The following is a 19,165-nucleotide window of genomic DNA, read 5'->3' as shown; positions in this document are numbered from 1 at the left end:
GTAGAATATCATGTTAAAAATATTTCATAACATATAAACTTGGTCATAGTATATTTATCAAATTACTGAATCTAGTGGAAACCTATTTTTATTTGAAAATGTGTGCATTGGGGCATCTGGGTGGCTCAGTCGGTTAAGCGTCTGCCTTCGGCTCAGGTCATGATCCCAGGGTCCTGGGATCGAGCCCCACATCGGGCTCCCTGCTCCGTGGGAAGCCTGCTCCTCCCTCTGCCTTTGCCTGCCGCTCCCCCTGCTTGTGCTCTCTATCTCTGTCAAATAAATAAATAAAATCTTAAAAAAAAAAAAAAAGAAAAAAGAAAATGTGTGCATTAAGAAAGAACGGCAAGATATACAAATATAAAGCTTACAGATGATTATATCACTCTATTGAGATTACTAGAGAAGTTTTTTTTTTCTTTTTTCTGCTTATTTATACATTTAAATTTTTAGGAAAAGATGTATTACTTAGTGATGTAAAATTGATGAAAAGAAATATTGAAGAAAAAATCAATATTAAGAGAGCAAAAAGATCACTGTTCAGGTTTTTTCCATGGTAAGACTTAAAGATACCCACCACAGTTTCCACAAACACATGTAGGTGCTACCATCATGTACGTTAAATTTTCTTTTGAGGTGCAATTCCTGTTTTACTTATTTTCTTTTTATTTTTAGATTTATTCTCCCTCTCCTCTACTCCAACCTTATCACTCATCCAAGTAATCCAGGCTAATAAACCCATATATCCTTTTTTTATCTTTCTCTCCATGCTCACATAGTTATTCACAGAGATACCTATGTAGAGTTATACATGTGCACAAATAAGGGGGCATTAGTCATTGTTTTAGAAAAAATTGGACCATACTGTAGAATCATTTTGTGTATTGCTTTACGCCTTTAATAATACGTTTTTGGGGGGTTGCCTGGATGGCTCAGTTGGTTAGGTGTCTGCCTTTGGCTCAGGTCATGATCTCAGGGTCCTGGGATCGAGTCCCGCATCAGACTCCTTGCTCAGCGGGGAGCCTGCTTCTCCCTCTCCCTCTGCAGCTCCCCCTGCTTGTGCTTGCGCTCTCTCTCTCTCTCAAATAAATAAATAAAATCCTAAAAAATTATGTTTTGGAAATCCCTACAAATTAACTGTATAGTGCTAAACTTTCTCTTTTTAGTGGCTGCATGATATTACGTGCTGTGGATTTAACAAGTTACACTGGCCTCCAGGCTGTTCCTCCAGGTTCCCAAATGGGGGCGACGTTGTCCCCCAGGGATAGCTGACAATTTTTAAAGACCTTTTGAGTTGTCAACAGCAGCAAGATGAACGCTATTGGTATCTAGTGGCTAGAGGCCAGGAAGACGGCCAAACATCATACAGGACATTACCACAATAATTCATTAGATCACCTAAAACATCACTCGGGGCCTGGGGCACACCCATCGGGCATACTCTGATCTCAGGGCATTTGGCACTGGCCCTCCCTCTGACCGCAATACTCTTGCTTAGGAATCCAAAAGGCTCACTAGTCACCTCCTTCAAGTCTTTTTTGAATGGCATTTTCCCACCACAGCCTAACTGACCAGCCTAGAAACTAATCCTTCCCCAACCATCCATATGCCTTCTCAATCCTACTTACTCTATTCCTTTTTCCACTCAACTTCTAATGGGCCACATACTTTATTTACTTACCATGTTGATTCAATTAGCTTTTCCCTCCTTCTAGAATATGAACTCCACTGTGGCAATTGTGTTTTACTCACTAATGTATCCCCAGCACCTAGAACAGTGCCTAGCATTCAACAGGCCAATGAATGAACGAACAAGGGAACAAATAAATGACTGTATGAATGAGGGACATTCATTTTATTTCCCATTATTTTCAACTACAAACAATGCTGAGGTAAATATCCTTATATATACGTGCTTATGTGGTGGTCCTTTTATTTCTATACGGTCAGAATGCTTTCCAAAATGGAAAATTTCCCATAACCATGGATGAGTATTCTCTAGCTACCTGCTCTCCATTTCTCAGCCATCTATTCGTGGCTTTTGAAAACCTTTCCCCATCTTTTTATTTTGATTTGTATTTTTCTGATGACTTGTGGACTTGAGCATCATTTAATATTTTTGTTGATTATTTGAATTTGATCATCTGTGAATGAGTTATGCAGATCTTTTCTGGTTGTTAAAATTTTCATCTCCGGTAAGTCTCTAAGAGTTATCTATATGTATCCTACTTGTAATTGACACACACAATTTTTTTTTTTCTAACCTACTGTTTGCCTGTTAATTTTGCTTATGGAATTTTTAGGCCACAGCTATAATTTTTCACCATCAAATATGTGCACCTTTTCTTTTGCAGCTTCTGGGCTTTTGGAAGTGAGACCATGTCTTTACATTGCACATAGTTTACCCTCTGCTTTCTTGCAAGAGTTTTATTGTTTTTACTTGTTGCATTTAAGTCTTTAATCCATCCAAATATATTTCTGTATATAAAATACACAAAAGTAAAACTGGGGCTTAATGTCATTTCATTTCAGCCATATAACCAGATATGCCACCACCATACTAATAAAGACTATATCTTTTTCCCCCTTGAATTGATCTCTGTTGTATATTAAATCCTCCTAATTACTGACCTCAGTGTCTTGATTCCCTATCCAGTTCCATTAACCTCTAATCTTGTGTATACTAACTTCATGCTTTAAACAAAACAAAACAAAAAACCCAAACCACTCTTGGTGAGGAAGAAGAAATACAATTTGGCAGGTCAAAAGGAGTAAGAATATTCAATCTGGAGATGCATTAGGGGCCAACTTTCAAACAAAACTGAAGACGTAGGCTGTAATTGAATGTCATGATGTTTTCAATCTGCCTAAATATATAAATAATACAAGTATTCTTCTCCTTTTGCTAGTCATAAAAATGGCTGAGACAATCTTGCATACTTTTCCTTTGAAAAGTCATTTTAATTAATTCCATTATAATCTTGTTCTTTTTCATCATGCCTATGCTTCAACTGTTTTGAGTGACATTGTATTAGAGTTCTCCAGAGAAGCAGAACCAATAAAATGTGTATGAATCTAGAAAGACATTTACATACGGATTTGCTCATGTGATTGCAGAGGCTGGTAAGCCCCTAATCCACAGTGTGGGCTGGCGGGCTGGAGACCAGGAAAGCCAACAGGGCAGATGAAGTCCGAAGGCAGCCTTGGGGGGAATTAATTACCTCTTGCTCAGGGAGGCCAGTCTTTTTTGTTCCATTTAGGCTTTCAACTGATTGGATGAGCCCCCTCACCCCACCCCACATTATGGAGGGTAATCTACTCAAAGTTCACTGATTTAAATGTTAACCTCATCCAAAGACACCTCCAAGCTGACACATAAAAGTAACCAGCACAAATATCTCAGGTTATTTTTTTTTATCCCTAAGAAAAACTAGATTTTATCCCTAAGAATATTTAGACGAGTTTTATCCCTAAGAAAATTTGTCTCTAAAATGATTTTTTATCCCTAACAAAAGTTAGATTCCTAAGGTGGGGGTGGGGAGGGAAGTGCTGAGTAGGCAAGACTTCAGGGTAAAAGTAAATAAGAATACAGGCTTACTTCTGCTCTGACCTTATTACCTGTAAGACCATTAAGGATTCCATTAACTTCAAATCACAAGGAAGGAGGCAAACCCTGTCAAGAGTTTGTTGATGTTCATTCCTTCCATCACCACTTACCTTTTACATCTCGGCCCCTACACTTCAGAGGGACTGGAACAACACTGGTGGCCAGCTGCTGGCCACTGTGGCCGCAAGAGAACTCATCACTGCTAACTTCTGCCTACTGCACGCATTCACCTGAATGTCCCCTACGTGTTGAGTAAATAAAATCTGTGTGTCTCTTAAAACAGGAGTCGTGGGTTTCCTTGCTGTAGTAGCAATGTTAGTTCTGGGTCTATTCAATAATTCAGAGGTTACAAAGAAGGATTAACTCTCTTCTCATGAAGCCTATTCAGCTCTACCCACACACAGACACAAGGAATGCTCTCTGATATTCACTCAAATGGTTAAGCCAGGGGTGAATTACTGAGCCTGGGAATCTCTGCTAGACTTACCTGGGGTGTGATCAATGTCTGGACTAGATGTTTCGGCAGGAATTCTGGTGCCAATGGCCCAGTCCAAGTCATCTTGAGAGTCCTGAGTAAGACCGCAGGCTGTGGTCCAGTTTCCTGAAGTTTCAAAATGGCAACTTCCTGCTGTGTTTGTATAACGGCCTAAGGAAATGAAGATAGTAATAGAATGTTCTGGAAATGGACATTACACTTGGTATTATACTACATTTGTGATTGTTCAGAATCAGTGCCTGCCTGTTTTAATTACTTATTAATAAATTTAAAGAACCAGGACATTTGCATCCACTGGTAATTTTAATTGTACACTGTAGCTTTTTTTTTTATCAGAAAATCTAGAGGCAGCGCATGAATATTGTCATTTATCCATGAAGAAGTTGTATGGATTGACTAATAATATTATAGATGATACATAAAACTGTGTCTACACATGAGCAATGAACATAATATTATGATAATACAGATAAGTCAGATCGAATAAATCAACAGCTTCAGTTGTCTGGAAGTTTAATTCAGTCCCTGTGTTCACACTGGTGTTTGAACAGCATAGACCATTAGAAGGGCAAAGTCATTAACTAAAAAAAGGTGCCTTTGGAGAAGTAGTAAACGGTAGAGGACACAAACCCTCTCAGCATACCATACTAACCATCCACATACAACATTTCAGAGCTAGTCACTAAAAAAAGTTCTAAGTGCTGATTGATAATTCATTAAAAGTTAAGTTATTCATAATGAGAAAAATTACCAGATAATAGCTGAAAGTCTACTACTTAGTCACCTGTGAAAACTACCATCATAATACAATTGATATCTGCTTTCATTTTTAATTTTTTTTTGCAGAGCAGTTATTATTTTTGAGCATTCACTGTAAAACTGTGTTGTATAGACAGAATGACTGTGTGATTTGACCAGTATGAATCAATTGAAATTGTTATTGACTTTTCCTTCCTCTTTAGAGAGATGACATTTAGGTTGCTTTTAATATTTCTTTTCCAGATGGTTTCCCGTTCATAACTTCTTCTTAACGTAAAACTAATACTAGCATGAAGAAATTGCATCAGAAGAAAATCTTGCTGTTAAAATGGATGCCAAACATATCGAAAACAAAGCTTTAAATAATTCTATAGAAAATCTTATGGATTCCTGACCATATTTTCATTAAATATCAGCATTTCACTTCTCAGGCATGATTGCATCTTATCCCTAAAGTCTAGAATCATTTTTAATTATATGCATTTCTTGCATTCATTCGACATGGCATATAATGCATTTAATTTTATATGCTTATTTATGGGCTCTCTATATCCCCTCCTTATGTTTATCTTTTTAGTATCATGATATAAATAAGTTTATACTATGCTATGCAATATGGCTAAAAGTAAGAACTCTAGTTCTCCAAGCGTTTAGCTAACACAACTGCAAACATGCAGAATCTTCCAATATAAACATAAAACAGCCATTATGTATTCTTTAGAATGATGTCACATACAGGATTTGCACTATTGCATTTCTACATAACTGACTCCCTAACACACAGGACCTATAATAATTATTTTATATCCTTTTTGATTCTCTGTAACCACCCTTGAACCTTCTGTTCCACCTATCTAACATATGACTTTATGTATGACTCTAAAGATGTAGATACAATCAGGATAAATTCTCTTATATTTCATTCTCTCTACCTCTAAATTATGTCATTTTTCCTTTCTCTTCTCTAGGGCTAATCCCAGTTTATGATCTCAGTACCTTATCAAGCATTCTATAGCTATTAGCATTCTATGGCTCCATTCATTTCAGTTAGAGAGCTATTCCAGATCCTTCAATCTCACATTTTCTACCAATTCCTTTCTTACAACTTGCAGACACAGCCAGGGTGCCCCTCTTGATTGAATTTTATATGCTTAAATTTCTCACTCTGTACAGCTTTCACTTATCCTTTCCCATGGTCCTTCACACTTTAATGCAGATGGCTTACAAATCTACAGCCAGGATGGAATGCAGGTGTTTATCTTCAAATGCTTGTTGAATACTCCACTTGGAATATGCAACTGTCGTCGCAAAATCAAAAAGCCTAAAATGAACTCATCATTCACCTCTCCAAATGAGCTCTTCTCCCTGAGATTATTGATTAAGTTCAGAGCATGAATCTTCTCCCTCTTTTTAAAATTCTACCTTTGGACTTACCTTTGGTTCTACATTCCTCATTCCCATATTCAATCTATCACCAACACTTGTAGGTTCTCTCTTTGAGAACTTAACTCTCTCCTTCCCTTGAAGTTTATAACCCCTGTTCCAGTTCCATTGGTCCAAGCCCCTGGTTTATTTTAAGAGTCCATTTTTTTTTTTTTTCAGTGTAGCCTTCATTGATCAGCTTTACAAACCCAAACCACATTAATCATCTTTAAGAATGCTCTTGTGTTATTTCCATTGCTCAAAATATCAGGTTTTTCACATTGTTTGAATACACTCTCCTAAACCCCTTGCCTTGCATACAATAACCTTTCCTTTGATGCAAAATGTTTTTGAAACTGAATCTTAAAATTGCCTCTATGCCAACTAAATTTTTCAGAAAATTATTTCTTAAATAAAAACTGATTTTTTTTCAACTTTTATGTTTAGGACTACTTTCCTCTATTTTTGGAATGTTTTCTCTAGCATTTGGGGGTTCATTTATCATTCATTCTTTTCCTCTCTTGAAGAGGACAGAATTGCTATTTTATTTGACTATAATCACCTTCTTTCACTCAGATAGCCAGAGATGACTTATAAGTTATCTAAGTAATCGTGATGAGCATTGTTCTCTCCTTAGTTTAGCCATAATCCTGGAATACAATTCTAGACATTGAGCCTTATTGTGGAAAAGGCACCTAGGAAACGTTTGCCTTGTTCTTAAAAACAAATCAAAAGACAGAAAATCCATTTATTCTTTCTCAGGATATCACTGTAAAGATGTGAACTATGGGACTGAAGAGATTATATGGGTAGCTGACTTTATTACAAAGTCAGTTACATGAAGATGGCACAGGATAAAGAAGGAAGGAGTCCATGTAGTTCTAATTTTTGATAACAGAAGTTGCTAAAATCAACCAACTCTAGGATTCCTTGCTTTTGACCTCTTGCTACTGGAGATAATACAGTTTCCTTATTGTATTAGTTAAAAATTGGTTGGTTCCAAGCAATTGAAAACTCAAGTAGTAGGAGCTGAAACAGACAGGAATTAATTCATCTCAATTAAACAGAAGCCAGGAAGTTGTCCATTTAAAGTTAGTATTGTGGTTCAACTGTGTGGTTGTGAAGCACATATTTTCCATCTGTTCTTTCTGTCATCTTGTCATCCTCCTGCTCACTCATGGTTGCAAGAGGACTGTGGTACTTCCTCGTATCACATAGGTTCAAGGCATTGATAGAAGTGAGAAGAGGAAAGGAGAAGACACTTTTTTTCTAGTCTGGTGTTTTTCCTTCTAAAAGAGATACCTTCCCCCAAATTCCCATGTGTATCTCATTGGCCTCTGGCAGCTACAAGGAAGTTTGGAAAAGACGGTATTTGTAGTTGGTCATAAGCCACCGCAAATAAAATTGGGACTTCTCTTTTTAAGAAACACAAAGGAGGGCCAGGCAACTAACAGGAATTACCTTGATGTTAAGCTGGTTGACGCTGAAGTTTCTGCTACAAGTATATTAATTAATGTATCTTCTTCATTCCATCTAGCAAATCATACCCATCTTTGAATGTTCAACTTATGTCCTATCTTTCCCTTTCCAGACCACGTCAGAGTATGTGTGCATGTGGGTTTTATGGCCCTTAACAGCGATTATAGTTATTACTACTCATTTGGAAATTCATCACTTCTTTATTGTGGATTGTCAATGTAACTGTTTACCATTGAATTACTATAAACGGTTCTATGTGGGCAGTATTACTACTGCCCAGAGTGGTTCCATATATACCTATTAAATCATAAATGATATGAGGAACTTTGTAATATTTCTTGATGATGATTATGTGGTTGGTATTTTCAAAATGGTTATGGCTTTTGATGAAGTATTTTCTAAATTGTGATCTTTGTCATGATTCCTGGAATAGACTTAAAAGCATTACCAACAACATTTAAACAAATGGCATTTTCCCAGTGGTATGGTATTCAGCCATACAGTGGTATGGTTAGTGTAAATATTGATCAACTTACCTATATATTTTTTAAGAGCTAGCCCCATAATTATTTTTAATTCATCATATTCATATATGTACCTTATTTTGCTATACCACAATGCATAATACAGGGATATTTAATACTTTCTCCTCAGCATGAAATGGCTTCATAGAATGCTGCATTGCAAAGGATTTTGAAGACTCTGGGTTCAGTGGGAAAGAAGGCTCTGACTCGATAATGATATTTGGGTTTTTTTGTTTGTTTGTTTTAAAGATTTTATTTATTTACTTGACAGAGAGAGACACAGCGAGAGAGGGAACACAAGCAGGGGGAGTGGGAGAGGGAGAAGCAGGCTTCCTGCCGAGCAGGGAGCTCGATGTGGGGCTCGATCTCAGAACCCTGGGATCACGACCTGAGCCGAAGGCAGATGCTTAACGAACTGAGCCACCCAGGCGCCCCTTGTTTGTTTGTTTTTAAAGATTTATTTATTTATTTATTTGACAGAGAAAGAGAGCACAAGCAGGGGGAGTGGCAGGCAGAGAGAGAGGGAGAAGCAGGCTCCTTGCTGAACAGGGAGCCCGACATGGGGCTCAATCCCAGGACTCCAGGATCATGACCTGAGCCAAAGGCAGCCGCCAACTGAGCTACCCAGGAGCCCGTGATATTTGTAACTGTTGTAAAAGGCAGCAGAGAATGCATGCATCCATACCCTGCACATCCCTAGCCTAGAGTACAAGGAACACTTAACACAGGCTTTAGGTGATAATTTTGTTCCATGTAAGAAAAGAGCACATTTTTTTACTTAACTATTTCTTTTAAAAAGAATCGATTTCATTTATTCTAAACCATGAATTTTTGCAACAGAAGTTAGAGATGCAAAAGAAAAATTTATCTTTGTTTATAACCTACAGTAAAAATTTACTTATGAGGAATCGCTGAGTTTATTTTCTGATAAGCATATAAAGTACATATAATAACATCCACCATGACTGACAAATTTCAAGAGAGTATAAAAATAATGACATGAAAGAGGCTAACATTATTAATCCTAGAAGACTGAACAAATATGTTCTTTATGCCATTTAATTCTCAAAGTACTCTATAGAATGGATATGATTCTATCTAATATAAAGATGAGGAAACGAGTCCCCGAGAATTTATTTTTTTTTTTAAAGATTTTATTTATTTATTTGACAGAGAGACACACAGCGAGAGCAGGAACACAAGCAGGGGGAGTGGGAGAGGGAGAAGCAGGCTTCCCGCGGAGCAGGGAGCCCGATGTGGGGCTCGATCCCAGGACCCTGGGATCATGACCTGAGCCGAAGGCAGACGCTTAACGACTGAGCCACCCAGGTGCCCACGAGTCCCCGAGAATTTAAATAATTGCTCAGCATAGGAGGGTCAGCATCAAAATGAAGACTTCAGTTTAATAAACCAAAGGTCCATTTTTTCCTTATATTTCTCCAAAGGCCATTTTGAAAATTTTGTAATTTATTTCGTCATCCACAACAGGCTATCTGATTGCAGGAATCTAACCCCGATGCCTCCAGTGTATCCAAAAGAGTATCAACATAAAATAAGTGATGAAGTCACTTTGCAGAATCAGTAAGTCACCGGTATGCCCACGTGTATCGTGTAGTGTTCCTCTTGGATGTGAACAAAGCCTATCAAAGGTCTTAAGGAAAGTGACTGTTTCATTTGTCAACATATTGTTTTAATTTTAATAAAATCAAATACTGCATGTAGTTGTCCACCAAAGTTGTAGGTAACATGAACAAATATGAGTGTGCAACTGACTCAGGTTCTGAAAATCAAAACTGCCTTTGTGTATTTTTACATCAATACTTCAAATAGCTGTGGGAAAAATAAAAATCATATAAAGCAGCCTGAGAGGAAAAATGAGTGAAGCCAAGGGGGGAAAAAAAGCAGCATTCACATTTGAAAAACCAAAATACTTAGTAAGTTTTTAGGTTTTACAAGCCGATATTTACGTTGCCCAGGCACGCGCACGCACGCGTGCACACCGCCACTACTCTTCATCGGCACTCCCCAAATACACTGTGATAACCTTATTATTAATAGCACTTGCTACATTCCAAAAGTAATCAGAATTCTTTTATAACTAACTTTTTCAAAAAGCAAAGAACACTGTATTTTAATATATCCCCCTCCCCCTCCCCCACAGCAGAAAGTGAGTTGCTTAAGTCTAAGACGATGTCTTATTCATTTTTCTACTTATTCAACATTTAGAAAGTTGTTCCTAGCCCACACTAAGAATAGCAATAAACGGAAGAATATAATTTTTATATGAATATGTTCAATACATGTGCATCTTGAAATGAGAGGAAGAAAATTTACTTCCTGTAACTATTTTTTCTTTGTGCACGTGAACAGCTCTCCTTCCCCTCACTGGTTTATTATGTCAATGTCATCATGTTCAAATTATTCTTCCCTTAGAATTTTTATTTTGTTTTGGTGGTGATTTCTAAATACTCTCTACTTGTTATGCCTGGTGGGGAAAATAGTGATTTTACAAACGTTTTGGAGCGGTTTTTCGAGCTCCATTGCAATCAGTTCTCTACGGTCAATATCAAAAAATATATTTTTTTGGAGTGCTTTTAAAAAAGCTAGGAAGTCCCAAGTTATATGCAAACAATGAATCATGGAACACTACATCAAAAACTAATGATGTAATGTATGGTGATTAACATAACATAAGAAAAAAAAAGAAAAAAAAAGCTAGGAAGAACACTAGGGGAAGAAAACTAACTTAAATTTAAATAGAAGCTTTTAAAAAAAAGAACACTATAAAGTATTTTTCAATATATTATAAATTTCATTTGAGAATGGGCATATATTATAAAGGAAATACATAATCGTTTATAAAATAAGATTATAATACTGTAGCACTGATAGTACAGTCTTAAGAAGTGCCAGTGATTTTCACTTCCTTGACACTTTGGTTTAAAATTGAAATATAGCATTAATGTTGAGAAATTTATGATAAGTGAAATAAGCCCATCACAGCAAGACAGATACTGTATGATTCCAAATACTGGTATTACATACCCAGACTGTCAAATGCATAGAAACAGAAAATCAAATGGCAGCTTTCAGGGGCTGGGGGAGGGAAAATGGGGTGTTAATTGTTTAATGGGTATAGAGTTTCAGTTTTTCCAGATGAAAAAATGTTCTGGAGATGAGTGGTGGTATCTGGACAACAACGCAAATGCACTTAATGCCACTGAACTATACAGTTAGAAATGGGTAAAATGGTCAATTTTATGTTATGTACATTTTACCACAATTTAAGAAAATTAATAAATACAAAAAAAGATGATAAAATGAACACTTCAGAAGCATCATTACTCTAAGATCCTGAGGAATAAAAATGATACTGAGTTAAAAAGAAAAACTGGAACATGACTTCTGTGGTACTCCCTTCCTGTACATGCATGACATTGTCCCAAAGGTGGAGTCTATCCCCTTTCTCTCTTTGAATTGAAGCTAGACATTTTAATTTGCATGACCATTAGAAAGAGCCAAGAGTGACATTCTAGAATTTCCGAGGCTAAGTCATACGAATTCTTCCTGTTTTTCCTGTGGCTCTTGGAATGCTTGCTCTTGAGAGCATTTACTCTGGTAAAAGCCAATCCCATGCAAGATATCTGGCTGTCCCATGACAGCCCTGTTATGGAAAGCCCAAGCTACGTTAGATTGCCCTGGAGAATGAGATGCTATGTCAAGCCAGACAGAGAGACCAAAGAGTACCAATGTGCCAAACCCGGAGGGGAGGAAGCCATCTTGAAAGTGACACTCCAGTTCCAGGTATACCAGTTGGAGCCATGTGGATGAGAACCTGCCTCGCTGATTCTTTTCTGAATTACTGATCCACAAAATTGAGAGCAAAATGAAACTTTTTTAGGCTACTAACCTTTAAGGGAGTTTGCTATGCAGCAAACCCTAACTGCAACAGGTAGCCTATATGGTAGCGAGGTTCCCTATGAAGGCTCATTAATAAGAAATACAAAAAAAAATTTTTTTGGATTTAAATACATGCTCATATTTGAAAACTAAATACTTGGTTTTATGCATGACTTTTAAAAATCACTTGAATTAAAGTTTGAATAAAAAAAAACAATGTGGCCAATCTAGTTCTCTTTTCCCAGAGCAATGTAATTGATAAAATTAATCATTTACTCGTATTTATTTGAAGTGCTCATTTTTAGCCTTATCTTTCCATAAAATGGAAAAGGAAATGAAAACCAATGAAGACATGTAGACAGATAGGTCAGTTTCTGGTGATTAAAATTCTGACCCCCCCATGCAGTTCTGCACAATGACACGTTGAGAAATTTTTTGACAAGATTTGCTGTGGTGTTTAGTATTGGGGTAAAACGGTTGAGAGGGCTGCGATTTGGATGTGTGAATAGAGAAGCTGGAAAAAAAAGGTTCTGGCTATTTTAAATCTACTCTGGTGCATGAAAAGAACATTTCCTCTCCGTCATCAATGCCAGTATGTTACTTTCCCAATAAAGTGAAATCTGTGCTGAATGGGCTACATCAGAGCAGACAGATCCACTTACCACAGTGAGCCTCATCAGACCTATCAGAGCAGTCTGGCTTATAGTCACAGACAAGGTGGGATGCAACACACTTCTTGTCGTGGCACAAAAAATCAGTGGCTTCCGGGCAACTCTCAGAAGTCTCTCCCACTGGGGAAAAAAAAATAAAAACAAAGTCATTTTTATAATACTTTTTTAAATTTGAATATTCCTTTTAGTAGTTTTATAGATACGTTCAAGGTAAGTTACTGATTTTAATAGGTATCCAAGGCAGAATTCTAGACACCTCCCTGCTCAGTCCCACATCCAATTTTTCAGCAAGTTATACACACTGTGCTTTCAAAATCATCCATTCCTTAAATCCAACATCTTAATCCAGGCACTAAAAATGATTTGCGTTGGGCTCCAGCTTAGTTTTCTAGTCTCATTTTCTGCAACTCTCCTCGTAAGTACCTGCAATTAAACTACAGTATATCCTACTCCTGAAGGGCTCACCAACAGGTCACATGCTCTTCATCTTTTCCTGTGTGCACATCCGCTACTTCCTTTACCTACACTGACCATTCCCTCCCTGGAGGTCTGCTCAACCTCGGAACTCAAGGAAATAGCTTCCCTCTCCCCTTGTTTTGCCTTTTCTTTGTCAACCAAGCCCCAGGTTGGGTTCTCTATGTTTCATGCCACCTAAGAACCCTTCTATTCCTATGTTAAATGTTTACCACCTCATAGAAAAGCTGTATTACAGGGGCGCCTGGGTGGCTCAGTCGTTAAGCGTCTGCCTTCGGCTCAGGTCATGATCCCGGGGTCCTGGGATCAAGTCCCACATCGGGCTCCCTGCTCGGCGGGAAGCCTGCTTCTCCCTCTCCCACTCCCCCTGCTTGTGTTCCTGCTCTCGCTCGCTCTCTCTCTGTCGAATAAATAAATAAAATCTTTAAAAAAAAAAAAAAAAAAGAAAAGAAAAGCTGTATTACAGCTCTGCCTGCCCCTCCAGACTCCAAGCCCCTTAGAAGCAGGAGTTTGGGATGTGTTTTCTTAGGCCAAACACAGTCCCTAATCCAGTTTGTGCTTAATAAATTCTGGGTATAATAACAGAAGGCACAATGGTTTCATCTAAAGGGAGCTTAGGAATGAACACAGAATTTTCAAAGAAATTCATACTTTTTAATTGGAGTATAATGAACATGCAGTGTTATATTAGTTTCAGGTGTACAATACAAATATTCACCAATTCTATACATTACTCAGCGGTCAGGTAAGTATATTCTTAATCCCACTTATCTCTTTCACCCATTCTCCCCCACCCCCTTCCTCTCTGGTAACCATTAGTTCGTTCTCTGTATTTAAGAGTCTGTTTTTTTGTCTCTTTTTTTTCTTTGGTTTCTTAAATTCCACATATGAGTGAAATCATATGATATTTGTCTTTCTCTAACTGACTTATTCCACTTAGCATTATACCCTCTAGGTCCATCCATGTTGTTGCAAATGGCTGAATAATATTCCATTGTGTGTGTGTGTGTGTGTGTGTGTGTGTACACCACATCTTTATATATAGGGTATGGTGTGTGTGTATATTTGTATATACACACACCACATCCATTCATCTATGAATGGACACTTGAATTGCTTCAATTATCTTGACTATTGTAAATAAGGCTGCAATAAACTTAAGGGTGAATGTATCTTTTTGAATTAGTGTTTTCATTTGCTTTGGAAAAATATCCAGTAGTGGAATTACTGGATCATAAGATAATTCTACTTTTAATTTTTTAAGGAACCTCTACACTGTCTTCTACCATGGCTGTACCAATCTTCATTCCCACCAATAGTGCATGAGGGTTCTTTTTCTCCACATTCTTGCCAACACTTGCTATTTCTTGTGTGTGTGTGTGTGTGTGTGTGTGTGTTCATTTTTGTTTTTGTTTTTTGCCATTCTGACAGCTATAAAGGAATTGTTTTGATTTGCAATTCCTTGATGGTTAGTAATGCTGAACACCTTTTCATATGTCCTCATTCCGTATGTATGTCTTCTTTGGAAAAATGTCTATGTGTCCTCTGTCCATTTTTTAAATATGATCATTTTTTTTGATATTGAGTTGTATAAGTTCTTCATATATTTTGGATAGTAACCCCTTATCAGATATATCATTTGAAAATATCTTCTCCCATTGAGTAGATTGTTTTTTTTGTCCTGTTGATTTTTCCCTTTGCTGTGTAAAAGCTTTTTATTTTGGTTTAATCACAAGATTTTAATTTTGCTTTTGTTTCTCTTGAATGAGGAGACATATCTAGAAAAATGTTTCTACGGCTGATGTAAAAGAAATTATTGCCCATGTTTTCTTCTAGCAGTTTTATAGTTTCAGGTCTCATATTTAAGTCTTTAATCCATTTTGAGTTTATTTTTGTGTAATGGTGTAAGAAAGTGGTCCAGTTTCTTTTCCATGTAGTTGTCCAGTTTTCCCAAAATCATTTGTTGAAAGGACTGTTTTTCCCCATTGTATATTCTTGCCTCCTCTGTGGTAGATAACAATATAAGTGTGGGTTTATTTTTAGAATCTCTATTATGTTCTATTGATTGATATGTCTGTTTTTTGTGCCAGTACCATACTGTTGTGATTACTACAGCTTTGTAGTATATCTTGAAATCTGGGATAGTGATGCCTCCAGATTTGTTCTTCTTTTTCAAGACTGCTTCAGCTACTTAGGGTATTCTGGGGTTCCATACAAATTTTAGGAATATCTGTTCTAGTTCTGTGAAAACTGTCATTGGTATTTTGATAGGGATTACATTAAATCTATAGATTGCTTTGAGTAGTATGGCCATTTTAACAATTTTCACAGGTAAATTCTATCAAACATTTAAAGAATTTATACCAATTCTTCTCAAACTATTCCAAAAATAAAAGAGGAAAGAAAGTTTCCAAATTCATTCTATAAGGCCAGATTTGCCAATACTGAAACCCAAAAAAGACAATACCAAAAAAAGAGAACTATAGGCCCATACCTCTGATGAACATAGATGCAAAAATCTTCAACAAAATATTAGCAAACTGAATCCAGCAACATATGAAAAAAATCATTCACTAAAATCAAGTAGTATTTATTCCTGCGATGCAAGGGTGGTTCATTACTCATAAATTAATCAACATGACACATCAGATTAACAAGAGGAAGGACAAAAACCATATAATCATCTCAAGAGATGTAGAAAAAACATCTGACAAAGTACAACATCCATTCATGACAAAAACTATCAACAAAGTAGGTTCAGAGGGAACATATCGCTCAACATAATAAAGGTCATATATGAAAAATCCACAGTTAATACCATCTTTGAGGGAGAAAAACTGAGAGCTTCTCATCTAAGATCAGGACTAGGATGTCCACTCTCACTACTTTTTTTCAAGGTAGTACTGAAAGCCCTAATCACAGCAATCAGACAAGAAAAGGAAATAAAAGGCACCCAGATTGGTAAGGAAGTAAAACGTTTACTATTTGCAGATGACATGATACTCTATATAGAAAACACTAAAGACTCCACCAAAAAACTGCTAGAACTAATAAATGAATTCAGTAAAGTCATAAGATGCAAAATTAATATGCATCTCTGTATACTAATAATAAAGTATCAGAAAGAGAAATTAAGAAAACAATCCCATTTACAATTCTACCCAAAATAATAAAATACCTAGGAAGAAACTTAACCAAGGAGTGAAAGACCTGGACTCTGAAAACTTTAAAACACTGATGGAAGAAACTGAAGATGATATAAAAAAATGGGAAGATATTCCATTCCCATGGATTGGAAGAACCAATATTGTTAAAAGTCCATATTACTCAAAGCAATCTATAGCAATTTACATATTTGAATATCATTTTAAATCACAGGAAGTTCAATGATGATATTTCATACCTTCACAGAGATGTGAATTAAAGGTCCCAAACTATTTTTATCTAGTTCAACAAATTAAATAAAGCTCACAATTCCTTTGTTACACAGATTATTATAGGTACAGAGCTGGTGTGCCTGAGGTGAGGGTAATTTACTCACAGTTAGGTCGTATTTCCATGAAGAAAAATAGTAAATATCCATGGATTTGATAAAAATGCAAGTTTTAACTTGTGTAATTTCCAGAAATAATTTACCAGTAAAATATAGTAATAAATATGAAGAATGAAAAGAAGGCATCTAAGAAAATGGCAAATAGTTTAACTATGGGCATCAGCAAGAAGAATTAAAGGTCCATTGAGTGGTTTAGAAGCTTTGCCACATAATTTTTAAATAACACTAGTGAGAATTTATAGTTAACCCAGAGCAGTATGTGGACATTATTTGGTATGCAACGCTATGCATTGGGGATTATTTTATTTCTCCATGCCATAGGCTGTGGAGCTATATATAATTACTCCACAGAGGAAATGTGTTTTGACTTTAAACAATTCATTCTTTAGTTTTTAAAAGTGACTAAAATAGACTACATCTCTGAATGAGGCTCATTTCCTTAACAATATAGAAGAGCAATGACATGAAAAGAAATCAAGTCAATGCTCTGAATTGCAGTAAAGCAAGCAATGGCTAAAATTTCTATAGCACAGACATCGCACCAAGAAAAAAGAAAAAAGCCTACAATTCTAAGAAAAGTAGATCTTCTTTAAGACAAGAATGTAGTCAGTCAGACAGTTGCTACCAAAAACCTGGTAAATAGAAAAGGCAGATTATGTTAGTGGGAATGTCTTACACATATTTAGCCACTTTCAATTTCTTTATTCAGTCAAAATGATAAAAGCAGTACCTACTAACCTGGTTGACAAATATGTGGAATGAATGATAATCTCACATATTCCATAGTTATAAGAATGGAAAGAACATTGGTGCTCATAATAGAGTTAAAGATAATATGGCTGGCAGAATAGGACATATAAAAAAAAACTAGACTGAATATTTATTTTAGGAAAAAAAAGTTAGGGCACCTGAGTGGCTCAGTCAGTTAAGCATCTGACTCTTTATTTCAGCTCAGGTCATGATTTCAGGCTTGTGAGATCAAGCCCCATGTCAGGCTCTGTGCTGAGCCTGGAGCCTACTGAAAATTCTCTCTCTCCCTCTCCCTTTGTCCCTACCCCCTTCCCTCTCTTAAAAAAAAAAAAAAAGTTGGCAGAATCCTAAAGACCTAAAACTAAAGTATGATAAATTGAAAATCCCACAATGAAGAAAAGGTCTATAAAATAATGTAGCTGAAATATTTCATCCAATAAAAGCATGATGCATATGTAAGCCTGATCCGTTAATGGATTTGAACGAACTGTCACCAACCTGAAAGGGACTCCAATTTAAAACTGGCTTTATTCAGCTTTGAAACAGAATTGACAATCAAGAAGCTCTTGCCACTTTAAATTTCTATTTGGATTAAAAGTTTTATATACAGGGTTCATTATACAGAACGAGATATAATCATTCTGTAGATCGTATTTGCGGGCAAACATGAGTTTTATCATCTTTTTCAAGTGATGATATTCAATATGCTCTGCAATTTCAGACAGTAAATTTCACAAGGGCATACATTTTTAAGCACCTTCATTTCTCATATAGAATATACTAATCACATGCAAGACAAAATGGGCATATTCCCTGCCTTTGAAGACCATGCTATTTAGTTGGTAATGCCATGTCTTCTGAGGTGACTCTTTGTTCTGACAGTTTCTCAGGTTTACCTTGTTTTTGATGACTTTTCCTATTTGGAGTGTACTGGTCAAGTATTTTGTGGGATGCCTTTCTACTGGAATTTGGGTTTTGTTGTTGTTGTTGCTGTTATTGTTTTATTTGTTTTCCCCTCACGATTAGATAGAATTAATGTTTTAGGGGAAGAAAGACTAGAGAAGTGTTATTTTCATCATGTAGTGACAAGAGTACAAACTATTAACAGGACTTGGTAGTGTTCACGTTGACCTTGTTCACTTGGCTTGTGGAGTGCCTCCCATGATTCTCCACTCTAAGGTCCCTTTTCTATCCCTTTCCATACTCCATTCTCTGGAAGGAAATCACTGGGTGTAGGCCACATCTGTGGTGATCTACACTCCTCTCCTTCAGGGCAGGGAATGTACATAAATTACCTGGAATTCTTATACATGGGAAATTTGTCTCTTCTCTCTCATTTACTTATTTATTCAGTAAGTGTATCAGTATGGACTCAAGAATATTTTATAATTTGAGTCATAATACAATGCAACTTTATTTTATTGCTCAAATTGTTCCAACTTTGGCCAAGAGGAGCTCTTTCAGTTGGCTCCTGGGTCCCTCTGACATACCCCATCAATGTAGGCTTTTCTTTTTGCACACTACCTTATTTTC

At 36.6% G+C, this 19,165-nt stretch overlaps 1 protein-coding gene across 1 annotated transcript in view; it reads right to left on the bottom strand.

The window, feature by feature from the left end:
* Positions 1–19,165, bottom strand: part of MALRD1 (MAM and LDL receptor class A domain containing 1) — an 806,170-nt gene that overhangs the window by 214,128 nt on the left and 572,877 nt on the right. The window contains exons 31-32 of the mRNA XM_078074136.1: positions 12,847–12,975; positions 4,092–4,250 (exon numbers count right to left, since the gene is read on the bottom strand). Of these exons, the coding sequence (XP_077930262.1) occupies positions 4,092–4,250; positions 12,847–12,975 (288 nt within the window). The remainder of the gene's footprint in view (positions 1–4,091; positions 4,251–12,846; positions 12,976–19,165) is intronic.

The sequence above is a fragment of the Halichoerus grypus genome, chromosome 6, assembly GCF_964656455.1.
Source record: "Halichoerus grypus chromosome 6, mHalGry1.hap1.1, whole genome shotgun sequence".
NCBI lineage: Eukaryota > Metazoa > Chordata > Mammalia > Carnivora > Phocidae > Halichoerus > Halichoerus grypus.
Note: the sequence above shows the minus strand (reverse complement) of the source record. Positions and strands in the feature narration are given on the sequence as shown.